Raw genomic sequence first — 13,225 nt, 5'->3', positions numbered from 1 at the left:
CATCCCAGCTTCTGCCAACCTAGCAGTTCGAAAGCACGTAAAAATGCAAGTAGAAAAATAGGGAACACTACGGTGGGAAGGTAACAGCGTTCTGTGCGCCTTTGGCGTCTAGTCATGCCGGCCACATGACCACGGAGACATCCTCAGACAAGCGCTGGCTCTTCGGCTTTGAAACGGAGATGAGCACCGGCCCCTAGAGTTGGAAACGACTAGCACGCATGTGCGGGGGAACCTTTACCTTTACCTTATAAGTAGCTGGGAGATGTCAGAGGGATAGCAAGGTGGTTAGAACAGAAGACCCCTCCCGTAGCATTTATCTCCTCCACATCTTGAATCAATGTCTCTTTCTTCTGGGGTGTCTTGTGTATAATTTGGGATTGGTGCTAGAGGTGAATTAACACCAGTGAGATTTTGAAGTTTGCCACATGCCTGTCAAGGGCCATTTCTGAAACAAGGCTTGTATTGCTGGAAAAGCAGAGAGGGCAGGAGGAAGCATGCTGGGCAATAAAGGCGGAGGGGTGGCCTCTGTTCTGATTGCTCCTCGGGTGGGATCGTCCTTCCAAATGGGAGGATTAGAATAGCAATCAAAGAACAGGAACGCAGGGACAAAGCACGGTGTGTTTAGGTACACTTGGCAGGGAGGGAGGGAGGGAGGGAAGGGAAGGGAAGGGAAGGAAGGAGAAGATAGAGAAGGGAGAGAGGGAGAGAAGGAGGAAAGAAGGGAGAGAGGGAAGAAAGGAAGGAAAGAAGGAAAGGAAGAAGGGAGAAAAAGATAGAGAAGGGAGCGTGGGAGGGAGGGAGGGAGGGAGGGAGGAAGGAGAGAAAGGAGGGAGGAGAAGCAAGCAAGGAAGGAAGGAACGAAGGAACAAAGGAAAAGATGGAGGGAGGGAGGATGAGGAAGGAAGGAAGGAAAAAAAGAGAAGGAAGGAAGGAAGAAGATAGAGAAGGGAGAGAGGGAGAGAAGGAGGAATGAAGGAAAGAAATAAAGAAGGGAGAGAGGGAAGAAAGGAAGGAAAGAAGAAAAGGAAGGAGGGAGGGAGAAGAAGACAGAGAAGGGAGCGTGGGAGGGAAGAAAGAGAGGAAGGAAGGAAGGAAGGAAGGAAGGAAGGAAGGAAGGAAGGAAGGAAGGAAGGAAGGAAGGAGCGTTGTTCGTGCCGCATTTTAGCAAAGTCACTTAAGGCTCCCGAAGGCTTAACGGAGCCATTCAGAGCTGGCATTAGTCATCCCCGGAATAATAAGCTTGTTCCCGTGCTTTGTTTCTGCTGCAGGAGAACAAAATTATTATTTCCTTTTAAGTGGTTCTGCAGAACTCAGGAGGGGGAAGAGAAGCGACTTTTGAGCACCTACTTAATATTCCATCCCTTGTGCCAAATAATAGGTGAATTTATTTCCTTCTCCCTAGCCAGGCTACAAAAAAAAAATCATATAAATTGCCGGAGCAGATACGTAGAACCATTCTCGACCCATCCTTGCTGGCTGGGGCTGCTGGGTGTTGTAGTACAGTAATATCAGCAGGCCAGGATGCTGGTTGGGTCCACTTTCGAAGATGTGATTGTATGGGGAATGAGTTGAGTTTTTATTTTATTTTAAAAACAATCTTGATTGTTAAGGGTTGCTTTTAATGGCTAATAGCTTGCCAGAGTCCCACTCACGAGGAGGTAGCTGTATAAATGGAATAAATCGATCAATAAACATTCTAGACAGCCAGGGGTTCTCCAGCTGCATCTCAGGAAGACCAGCATGGCTCAAACATTTCCAAGAAAAGAAAAGAAAAAAAGAGAGCCCAGAAGGTTGTTTGCAAGTGTCCTTGCTTGACCCGAAGATCTTTCTTTCCTTGCTTGCAAAAAGACAGACCTCTGGGGTGAAAGGAACCAGGCCCTGCGCCCGATCCGCAAAATCACTGGGGTAGCCAGCAAGTCGCAGCTGTATGAGGTCTCGCTTAATGACCCTGATGATTCCGTAGCAAAAAGGGGGGAAAAAAGAGAGAGAGAGAGAGAGAGGTTGTAAAATCGGGGATGGTGATGCCTCATGTAAGGACCGCAACACTTAACCAAAAAAAAATGTGCTCCCAATTGTGTCCGTAAGCCGAGGACTATCTGAACGTCGGTGGAGGGGGAAAATAATCTGCTTTTTCTGGTTGCGTTTTTCAAGATCTGAAAGCAGAGCAGGGGGAAGGAAAAAAAAGGGATCTTAGAAGACCTTTGCAGCGAGCGAAGCCAACTTGACAAAACCGCTTCCTCCTCTTTGGAAGATGTACGTTCTCCTGCCCAAAATAACTGTCCATAAAAGGTTGGGGAGGGGGAGAGGGGTTACCCTGTTTTGTTTACAAGCCCGTTGTAAATTCTGCGGCTAATCCGGTATGAAGCCAGGCAAAGGAGAACCCTTCTGGACCACAGAGTAGCAGAGTTGGAAGGGACCTTGGAGGTCATCTAGTCCAACCCCCTGCTCAGACAGGAAAACCCTATACCATTTCAGTCAAATGGCAGTCCAGTCTCTTCTTAAAAACTTCCAGTGTTGGAGCATTCACCGCTTCTGGAGGCAGGTTGTTCCACTGGTTAATTGTTCTCACTGTCAGGAAGTTTCTCCTTAGTTCTAGGTTGCTTCTCTCCTTGGTTAGTTTCCATCCGTTGCTTCTTGTCCTGCCTTCGGGTGCTTTGGAGAATAGCTTGACTCCCTTTTCTTTGGGGCAGCCCCTCAGATACTGGAACACTGCTATCGTGTCCCCCCTCATCCTTCTCTTCATTAAGCTAAACAGACCCAATCCCAGCAACCGTTCTTTACATGTTTTGATCATTCTTTGTCCCCAAGCGTCAAGGAAAGTGATGCTGTTCTGTTCCATAATTCCCAAGCTTTTTCCAAACCAGATATATTTTCTGATCCTTCACATCTTCTGGGCAGCATCTCTCCCACACAAAACCCGGAAAAGACAAACAAACTATTGCACAGAGGGTTTTTTTTTTGGGGGGGGGTGCATGTCTTCAAGCACAGCCCAGGGTGGGGTAGTCTTTCTATCACACTATTTTTAATTTTGCTTTCTCTTCCACCAGAGGAGAGATGGGGTACACACACTGATGAAACCTATTCGCTGTTGAGTGCCTATTAGTTCTATGGAGGTTGTACAATCTCGTCTTAAACCTTTGTCTGAAATGGTATAGGATCTCCTGCTTGAGCAGGGGGTTGGACTAGAAGACCTCCAAGGTCCCTTCCAACTCTTGTTATTCCGTTACTCAATTCTCCTGGTCCTCCTCCATGGCCTCGCCCACATTGGACCCAGGGCAGCTTCATCTGCTTCTCGCCTTTATAGGCCATTATTTAGCCCACATTTCCTCCCTTCGAATCTTGACCGTCCCCTCATTTCCGTGGCTTATTTAGGATGCCCAGGATCCTGCCCACAATTGAGGTGTAACCCAACAGCAAACACAGACTGTGAGTTAATCTTGGAAGCGGAGCCGAGGGCTCGTGAAAAGTTAGGCTCAGGAGTGGCCAGGCGATTGAGTGTAGAGGTTGCTCTCTTCGAAGGATCAACCAGTTGCAGGTCACTCACGTTCATCCCGAGAGATGTCTTCTCCGCTCCGTGGAAAGAAGAGAAGCCAGGGTGTTTACTTCGGTCTGTTTGCAGCCTGGGGTGCACCCTGCAATTGTGGCTCAGCTCCACCAAAAAAAGAGAAAAGGCAAGGGCAGAAATTACAGGGTGTTGGCAGCTCCTAACTAAGTCCTGTGGCCAGACTTTTTCCAAAACATGGGAAGCTAAATTTGCAAAACCTTGGGGAAGGGCAGTTTCAGGGGAGAAAAAATCTTTCTATCTGTCCATTTATCCATTAAACCATCCACCCATCCTATCGACGGTCTGTCTGTCTGTCTCTCTCTCTCTCTCTCTTTCTCTCTCTCTCTCTATCATTTATCATCTATCATCTTTATCTATATCATCTGTCATATCTATCTGTCTCTGTCTATCATTTATCATCTATCATCTATCATCTTTATATCATCTCTCATATCTGTCTGTCTGTCTCAATCTATCTATCATCTTTATATCATCTCTCATATCTATCTCTGTATCTATCATTTATCATCTATCATCTCTCATATCTGTCTATCTATCTATCTAATCATTTATCATCTATCATCTTTATATCATCTCTCATATCTCTGTCTGTCTGTCTCAATCTATTTATCATCTATCATCTATCATCTTTATATCATCTCTCATATGTCTGTCTGTCTGTCTGTCTGTCTGTCTGTCTCTATCTATCTATCTATCTATCTATCTATCTATCTATCTATCTATCTATCTATCTCAATCATCCTTGCCTTACAACTGGATTATGCATACTTTGAAAATAGTACAAAAGAAATCTTTCAGAATTGTGCAGGAGCACAAAGCACAACCTTCCCAGTCTTCCTTTCAAGGCAGATGCTTTAAAGAGTTGGCCTCTTAAAGCATCTACATCACAAATGTGGCTCTTAAAGCAGCCACCTCGTTTTTCCAATTTGCTTATTAAAAAAAGCCTTCAAAGAAAGGCTTGCTTGTTCTTCTCTGATCTTTCCTGAATCATTTTCAAAGCACGAAACAGCTTTAATGATTTCACCTGCTGTTCAGCTAAACAAACAAATACAATGTTGGCTTTGTCTAAGTCACAGTTTGCGTTCATTTGACCCCTGTTTTTTAAGCCCATCCCATTTCGTTTTTTGCATTGATCTGTGGGCTCAAAAATTCACATGCTTTTAAATACTTTTTTTTTTGAAAGAGGCTTGTTCATATACAACTTAGTCCCCTGTGCAAAGGTTTGTGTACATTTCCTTTTTCCTGCACTGTATCTCCAATTTTGAATGAATGCAAAGCCAGAATTTTAACAGCATTGGGGAGCAATTAAGTCAGTTTGATTAAAGATACCTCACAAAGAAAATATTTGAATATACAGTACCTAATGTTACAGCTGTTGTTAACTAGGATCCAAAAATATTGCTCAGCTCTGAAGGAAGTAGTTTTGGATAATCTATCAGAATGAGTTAGGGTTATAACTTGCCTTGAACCTATTGCTCCAAAAGGGCTGGAAATCATTTAAAAAGTTAAGAACCGGTATAAAGTATATATCTATAATAAAAAAAGCTACCAGGAGGAAGAAAAATAGAGAATCAATCTATAATATAACATGAGCTACCTTGGAGGAAAAAATAAAAAGGGCATATAAACAATGAAGATCAAAATCAAGTGATGATTGATCATTTTTATATATTAACATTAAGTGAAGGCCCCAAGCATTAACCATCATCTAGCCCAAATATATCTGTGAACAAGAGGTAGATGCACTTCTTGTTTCCATTTAATTTCTTCTTAATCCATGTGTTTATTAGATGTAGAGACCAGCACTCAACTCCAACCGACTTTCAGCAGCTTATGTATAAAAGCAAGAACAATAAAAATGTAGAGGTTAACCAACTCATGCAGTATTCAAATATCTCAGGGGGCTGCCCCAAAGAAGAGGGGGTCAATCTGTTCTCCAAACTGCCTGAAGGCAGGAGAAGAAGCAAACTAATCAAGGAGAGAAGCAGCCTGGAACTAAGGAGAAACTTCCTAACACAACAATTAATCAGTGGATTGGCTTGCCATCAGAAGTTGTGGGTGCTTCAACAATGGAGGTTTTGTCCAGAATGGTCTAGAGCAGGGGTCTTCAAACTCGGCCCTTTTATGACTCATGGACTTCAACTCCCAGAATTCCTCAGCCAGCATGTCTGGCTGAGAAATTCTGGGAGTTGAAGTCCATGAGTCATAAAAGGGCCGAGTTTGAAGACCTCTGGTCTAGAGTCTCCTGCCTGAGCAAGGGGTTGGACTAGAAGACCTCCAAGGTCCCTTACAACTCTGTTATTCTGAATATAGGAGAAGAGAAATAGAAGAGAATAGAAGGAAGGGTTAGGGTTAGGGTATATGTATATGCAGCTCCACTGGGGGAATTAAATCTTTTCACATCTTGTGTCGGGGCTTGGACTTAGAAGACCTGCAAGGTCCCTTCCAAGTTCTTTTGTTATTCTGTTAACTCAAAGCTCAAGATTGTGTACACCTACTCATTAAGGTGTACTGTTTTGTCCCTGATTCGTGGACTTGTGTTCTAAAATAGTCATAACATGAAGCATTGTCTGAGCATTCTCTTCTGATTAACGATCTTTGACGCCACCCATCCTGATCCGTCGGTGGTGCTTCTATAATTCATAACACGTCAGGATTGTTGGATATGTTTGGAGGAGCCATCTCATCATCTTGTCCCTTTCCCTCCCCGAAAACATCCAGAAGTAGACATATATTTTACAGGTGGTGATTAAATTCCTGCAGTGACATGCCAAGTATTTTGTGAACGCCATCTGCATAATGAACGTATTTATCAACCAAGAAGAAGGCAACAATATTTGCTGACACTTGATGCATAAATAACCTTCCGTGTTTTGTGCATGGGTAGGAGCGTGTGTGTGTGTGTGTGTGTGTGTGTGTGTGGTGTTTTCATCCTGCCTAATTTTTTCCAAGGCTTTTTTTTTTCCTTTTTCAAAAGGTTCCTGGAATTGCAAACACCCAGTGGTGGAAAAAGAGAGAGAAAGGAAAGATTTTGCTTGACGGTCAAGCTAAAAGCAGGATAATAGCAAAATGATCACACAGCCAATTGACAGTTGCTGAGGGAGGGGGATATCTGAGGACAACCAGGTCCATGGAAATCAATAGCATTTTGTCTTCTTCATGAAGGCATTTCTGACCACAAAGATGGACAATGTTTAGCTTCGGGGGCCGAGGGACATTGACTGTAATTTCATGCAGTTCTTGGCTGATTTCATGCAGTCTTTCGGAATTTCATGCAATTCTCAGTAGAAAATAAGAACTTCCTTTCATTCTGTACTTAACAACTGTGTTACCAACTTAAGTGAGTCACTAAACATTGTGGTGAAAAAGGTCATCAAATGGGGCCCAACTCACTCATCCTCCCCCCCCCCGTCTTGCTGAGCAACAGAAATTTGGGGCTCAGTTCTGGCCATAAGGTCGAGGACTACCTGCATTTCAGTTTGTGAAAATGCGCTTTCGAGGTTAGTTGCCAAGCGCAAAATCTCAAGAAATGAATTAGACTCCTTTTTCCTCCCTAAATCGGCAAAAGACAAAACAAAACTCCTCACCTGCTTAAAAAAAAATGGCCCAGAAGCGCAGTGTTTCCTTTTACAGAATCAACGCCCCTATTTTTATTAGCGGCGGGCCAATTGGCCTTAAAATAATTTGCCACAATTGCAGAGTTTCTCGCTTGTGTCAGTTTCAGCTCTGGCTTGTCGCTTGTGTTCTCAGCGCAGTAAAAGTGGGTCAGGTCATTGCAGAGCAGCTTTAGGATCTTCCCCACCATGTTCAGGATGTTGCTGGGGAGTTTTGTCAGGAAATTTTGGGGTGCCATAGAACATGAATATTCTAATGAATGAAGGCAAATAGACACGTCCCAGGATAACGTTGCAGGACCCAATCTGGGTCGGTCACCTGAACCAGAGGTTTAGTCTTCTGAGCTTTCATGCTGAAGCCCATCTTCAGGGAACTTCTCTCTCTAGCAGAGTGTGTGTTTTGGGCTATTCTGTGTGTGGTATTTATAGGGTGCCTGTTGTATGTGGCTTTTAGTTGTTGATAGGGGTGTTGGTAGTCGGCTATTAAGTCCTTGGCTGTTGTTTCCTTGTGCTGCCACTTCTTCAAGCTGGTGATAAATCAGCATCCCTGTTGACTGACCAGCAGCCCGTTTCCCAGGCTTCAGTCCTTTCCCTGGCTGTTTTTGTACCTGCTCATCCAACAATCTTATTAGCTGCAAAATTGGATGTATGTCCTTGTTCATTGGATTGAATATTCTGGGTTTATCCTGAAAGAGTCTCTAAGTAATTAGGTGCCTTTTAGCTTTGAGGACTGTATGCTTAGATCACCATAGCCATAGGCTTGTGATGATAGATAGATAGATAGATAGATAGATAGATAGATAGATAGATAGATAGATAGATAGATAGATAGATAGATAGATAGACAGACAGACAGACAGACCGAGCGACCTGTATCAAGATGTAATGAACTTAAATCCAATCAACCAGAGCAACAGCAGGGTAGGAACACCAAACCACATTTACTGCAGAGAATTGTAATCTGTGGCTGGCTAGGTTCAGCAGGGAATTAATAGGAAAAAGTTAAATTTCTGACAATACAACCTTCCCGCCGTGAGATAATGAGCACTTCGTGTGTATAGTGAGAAGGAATAACAGTTGCTTTCCAGATAAAACTCTGCCCTTGAAGCGAGAGTCTCCCCTCCCCTCGAAAATGTCTTTTGGAGCCCGCCCCTCCCCCAATCCTCTGGTTTGCCCTCTAAGGGAGATGAGACAAAGATGCTGGCTTAGCTTTTGGGAAAGTCTGTGTGGTTCTTTTGACAGAGAAGATTAAAACAAAGCCAAGCCCACAATATCAAACGAGATGATAAGATCGTGGAGAAGAATGGGATTGTTGGGTTGTGCACCTGTGTGTGTTTTGTAGCAGAAAGTAAGTCCAAATTACAGGACAGGCAATCCTCAATTTACGACTGCAATTGAGCTCAACATTTATGTTGCTAAGTAGGAGAAATTTGTTAAGTGTTTTTTCCTCCGGACTAAAGACACACACACACACACACACACACACACACACACACACACAAAGTTCTGACACACAAAGGAGATTAAGCCCCCAACCCTTGTCCTTCTGCACACATTGCTATAAAACACGCTCTTTTTTTTTAAGGCTGGTTTAAAGCCAAGGTGTCCAAAATGTTTAGCAAACAAAGCTTCTAAGAAGAAGTCATCCTGGCTTGCAAACATGAACGGGATGGTCTGTGGGGAAAACTGGATTGTGGTTGTGTGTGTACTTCTGGGAGCAGCACTGACACAACCACCCAAGGCTTTACCTGGGTTTGACATTGGAGATTCAGACTCTTCCCACAGATCCAGAACGTGTTATGCTTGGTTAAACAGTCATCTTTACAGCTTAGCATGTTGGAAAAACTCACTCCTTGGGTGAACGGTGGCGGTTTGGTACGTTGCGCAATCCCAGGAAATGAGTTGTGGAGACAAGTGGAGCTTGTGTTGGTGTGGGCAGCTGACTCAGCGAAAAGGAAGTCTCCCAAGCAAGGTTCTTAATGACATTTCCCTTAACGTTTCCCAAGGTGAAAGGGTTCAGCTTTGCAGAAATGTGAGCCTCTGAGCTAATTCCAACTTAAGATATATTTGAGGGGAGACTTCCTCCTATTCCTTTGCACCCCTGTCTGTGAACCAGTGAGCAGGCTGCTCTTCCTCCCCCCCCACCCAATAGTAGAGAAACCTGCTCCAGAAACCCGACAAGTCTGTGACTCAACGGTTACACCAACTGGGTGTGTGTCTGTGTGTGTTCTTCGTGCTCCCCTACACAAGACACGTTATGACCCAACTAGGTACCATCATCTGTGCACTGCATTGAGTTACTCAGTGCATTACCTAGTTGGATCATGAAACATCTGCAACCAGGGTATTAAGGACCCCATGGTCCTCCTCCTTCTCTTCCTCCTTCTCCCTGCAAACCCCACTCCCTTCTAGCATTGATTATATTATCTAATTGGGTTATGAAATGTCTGCAAGGAAACAACCAAACTCAAAGAGAACCAAGGATTCCACAGTTCTCTTCTTTCTCCTCTTCCTCCTCCTCCTCCTCCCTCCTCCTCCTCCTTCACTTGTATCACCATTCCTTTTCCTCCTCCCCCTCCCCCTCCTCCTCCTCCTCCTCCTCCTCTATAAACCCCATTCCCTTTTAGCACAGATGATGTTACCTAGTTGGGTCATGGGATGACTGCAAGGAAACCACCCAGCTCAGAGAGCACCAAGGACCCCACAAGCTACAATTCACCCCCACGCTACAATTATTCCCTTCTATCAGTTGTGCTAACATTTAATGTTGTCAACACCACTCACGTGGATCGCAGACTTTGAAGTTTTCCTTCAAATCTGGCTTCCGTACCATTGTAGGTCAGGAAACCATTGTGTGCATAACCTCCCTCTTTACATAAAACTAGTTGTAAAGCTAGTTTACCTAAAGCTACAGCAGGGGTGTCAAACTCAATTTCATGGAGGGCCGCATCAGCATTGCGGTTGCCCTCAGGGGGCTGGGCGGGTGTGGCCTGGGTGGGTGTGGCCTACTGGGTGGGCGTGGCTAGAGTGCGTATGGCTTACTAGGTGGGCATGGCCAGCTCTACATCATTCGCATCAAGGGTGCCTATGGGGGCCTGGGCAGGAGTGGGACAGATCTGGGGGTCTCTGGCAGAAGGAGGGTCTCTGGGCCAGGGCCAAGGCAGCGGGGGCCGTTCCCTCACTGTTTCCAGGATGGCTTTGCGGGCCACATGAAACCACTTCGCGGGCCGGATCTGGCCCCCGGGCCTTGTGTTTGACATGTCTGAGCTAGAGGGTATAACCTATTACTTTACATACAGCTAGTTCTATCCCCATGAGCCCAACTGCCTCTTTTAAAAAAAAACAAAAGATTGCACGACAAATTTGGTGATGGTGGAACCGAAGCTGATTTTAACTCACGCTCAAGAGTCGGCAACAGAGTCAGCAACGTGCAAATGATGTTGGTGTTTGTCCTAATCCTACTGACTTTAGTTATCCTCAAGGCTGCAGACGGGAAAAACCTACAGGCCCTCCGTCTTGTGACTCTAAATTATTTTGCTGTACTCTCTTTTTTTTTTCTTGCTTTGTTTGTTTTCCAAACACACCCCGGCCCTCTCCTGCTTCCACGCCAACGTGCACGGCTTTATAAAAAGCCTGCGCCCGCACAAATCACATGCTTTCTCACAATTTCCCCATCCTGTAAGCAATTTTCCTAAATGTGTGCTTTGTTGTGTGCCCGTTTTTCCTAGTGGAGAAATTTAATACGCAAAGCAATCCTTGGGAAGTGCTAATTGTTCAGAAAGGCAGAGTGAAATTCAACGGGCACGAGAGAGAGAACTGAAGGAAAATTCCATCGTGGGCTGCATATTTGATGGGAAAAGGATGAATTAGGCCAGCACGTAGGATGGAAACATAAATTAAACCTTTCCTTCTTCTTCTCCGTGTCTGTCTAACCCGGGTTTCTGGTTTCGGGGGCAGCTGATTTCTGCCCCCCAACCTGGAGGCGATAATATGGGGCAAAAGGACCCCCAAAATTTTATTTTTATTGTTTATTTTAATTTTATTTGTATACCGCCCTTCTCCCGAAGGACTCAGGGCGGTGAACAGGGCAATACATGTTAAAAAGACAGAATACAAAAATTAAAATTAAAAATTAAAAAAAGATTAAACAAGTGCCCAGAACTCTTAGATAGATTAAAACGCATTTAAAAGTAATAAAAACCCAACCCCCTCCCATCAGGCCAGGCCAGCTTGTTCAAAAAGATACGTCTTTAGATTAATGCGGCAAGGCTACGTTTTGTACAGTTTTTCTTTCTTTCTTTCTTTTTTTTTTTTTAAAAAAAATCTCTACAAGTTGCGCCCTTTTTTTATGGGTGGTTAAAAAAAATCAATGGTTCCCCTCTTTGCCATTTTATGTGAACCCAGCGTTTGTTTTTCTCTGTGCTTTTCTTTGTAGGCAAACAAGAGAGCAGGAAACCCCTCCCGACTTTTTTTATTTTTCCGACTACGAGAGACACAATGCTGAGATTGCAGCATTTCACCTGGACAGGTAAATGATGGGAGGGGGCGAGAGGAGGAAAAAAATGGGGAGGAAGTGAGCTGAATGCAGTGTTTGCACGTCCTAATTGGGAACAGTTGAGTCCGTTTTTCAGTCTTTTGCAGCAGGGTGTTCTATGGGAAGTCATTCCACTACTACGACTTCTTCTTCTTCTTCTTCTTCTTCTTCTTCTTCTTCTTCTTCTTCTTCTTCTTCTTCTTCTTCTTCTTCTTCTTCTTCTTCTAGAATAGAATAGAATAGAATAGAATAGAATAGAATAGAATAGAATAGAATAGAATAGAATAGAATAGAATAGAATAGAATAGAATAGAATAGAATGACAGAGTTGGATGGGACCTTGGAGGTCTTCTAGTCCAACCTCCTGCTCAGGCAGGAAACCTATACCATTTCAAACAATTCTATCTATAGCAATCAACATCTACATCTATCTATCTATCTATCTATCTATCTATCTATCTATCTATCTATCTATCTATCTATCTATCTATCATCTATCCATCTATCTATCTATCTTCTTCTTCTTCTTCTTCTTCTTCTTCTTCTTCTTCTTCTTCTTCTTCTTCTTCTTCTTCCTCCTCCTCCTCCTCCTTGTTCTTTCCTCCTTCTCCTCCTATTCTTCTTCTCCTCCTCCTTCTCTCCCCTCTCCCTCCCTCTCCTTTTTTCTCCTCCTCCTTCTCCTCCTCCTCCTGCTTTTTTCTCCTTCTTCTCCTCCTCCTTCTCTCCCCCTCTCCCTCCCTCTCCTTTTTTCTCCTCCTTTTCTCCTCCTCCTGCATTTTTCTCCTTCTCCTCCTCCTCCTCCTCCTTCATCTTCTCCTCCTCCCTTCCTCCTCCTCCTCCCTCTGATATTAGAAAACATCGCATGGAAGTCCACCTTGAAGTAGAACTGATGGTGACATCTGATATACCTTGAAAGGTGGACAATTCCACCAAGTGGATACTAGCACTAGGAAAATCTACCTTGGGGAATAGTCCCCTAGAAATTGTCCATCAATGGCACTAAAGAGAGGGGCAGCTCTCAAAGTCTCAAGGACTGAACTTGCACATCCTTGAATGGGGTCCCACCAGGGGATTCTTTAAGGCCACATTTGTTCAAATCTCAGTAAGTCCAACCAGCAAAATGAACAAGCCAGGTTTTAATCTTGAATAATTCAACCTCCCTCTTTTTTTTTTGCACGTAATTATGAGGTCTAACTAAGTAACATGATATTTACGGCCCATCCTGCAGAAGATTTTTGTTTTGTGGAATTCAGCAGATTAAAGCCGTGTCCTCCTCTTTTCCTTCCAGGATCCTAGATTTCCGTCGCGTCCCACCAGTTGCAGGCAGACTGGTTAACATGACCAGAGAAATAAGGGACGTTACTCGCGACAAGAAACTATGGAGGACATTTTTTATCTCACCAGGTATGGGAAGACTTAGTTAACCGCCTGGGCACCAAAACAGGTTCTAGGTGACATGCAGCAATTAAAACGAGGATCACGAACTATCGCAATATGTCAACGTTCAGTTCA

The 13,225-nt window shown here is 44.1% G+C and overlaps 1 protein-coding gene across 1 annotated transcript in view; it reads left to right on the top strand.

Annotated features, from left to right (window-relative positions):
- FAM20C (FAM20C golgi associated secretory pathway kinase) overlaps positions 1 to 13,225 on the top strand; it is a 49,256-nt gene that overhangs the window by 25,504 nt on the left and 10,527 nt on the right. Inside the window, exons 4-5 of the mRNA XM_081338093.1 lie at positions 11,615 to 11,707; positions 13,002 to 13,117. Of these exons, the coding sequence (XP_081194219.1) occupies positions 11,615 to 11,707; positions 13,002 to 13,117 (209 nt within the window). The remainder of the gene's footprint in view (positions 1 to 11,614; positions 11,708 to 13,001; positions 13,118 to 13,225) is intronic.

This window comes from Vipera berus (assembly GCF_964194415.1).
Source record: "Vipera berus genome assembly, chromosome: 13".
Taxonomy (NCBI): domain Eukaryota; kingdom Metazoa; phylum Chordata; class Lepidosauria; order Squamata; family Viperidae; genus Vipera; species Vipera berus.
The sequence above is the reverse complement of the archived record's forward strand: the minus strand, read 5'-3'. Positions and strand labels throughout refer to the sequence as shown.